Here is a 290-nt window from a genome sequence, read left to right on the forward strand (position 1 = left end):
AAAAAAAGGCAAGACTGGCTATTTCACAGCTACAAAATCTAAAGTGCTGTCAGTACGTCTCAAAGTTTGCTCAGAGTCTTTGCAGACATCTGTAACCTTGTGCACACAACACCCTCAAGCTTGAGTTTACCTGTGAACCTGTGAAAAATGAATGAACGGGTTTCTCTTTCCTTCGAGATCTGCTGCTTATTCATGTTTGCTTTTCTTCCTGAAGCTGTTCCTGTTCAATAAAATTGGGCAGAATGGCTTGCCAACCACCATTGGTGAGTATAGAGTACCGTTTTTGGTGG

General features: G+C 42.1%; 1 protein-coding gene across 1 annotated transcript in view; it reads left to right on the plus strand.

Annotated features, from left to right (window-relative positions):
• The window catches only part of LOC107556419 (sugar phosphate exchanger 2-like), a 15972-nt gene that overhangs the window by 9340 nt on the left and 6342 nt on the right, over positions 1–290 (plus strand). The window contains exon 13 of the mRNA XM_016239535.1: positions 215–263. Coding sequence (XP_016095021.1) covers positions 215–263 — 49 coding nt within the window. The remainder of the gene's footprint in view (positions 1–214; positions 264–290) is intronic.

This window comes from Sinocyclocheilus grahami, unplaced genomic scaffold, assembly GCF_001515645.1.
Source record: "Sinocyclocheilus grahami isolate Dianchi unplaced genomic scaffold, SAMN03320097.WGS_v1.1 scaffold567.1, whole genome shotgun sequence".
Classification (NCBI taxonomy): domain Eukaryota; kingdom Metazoa; phylum Chordata; class Actinopteri; order Cypriniformes; family Cyprinidae; genus Sinocyclocheilus; species Sinocyclocheilus grahami.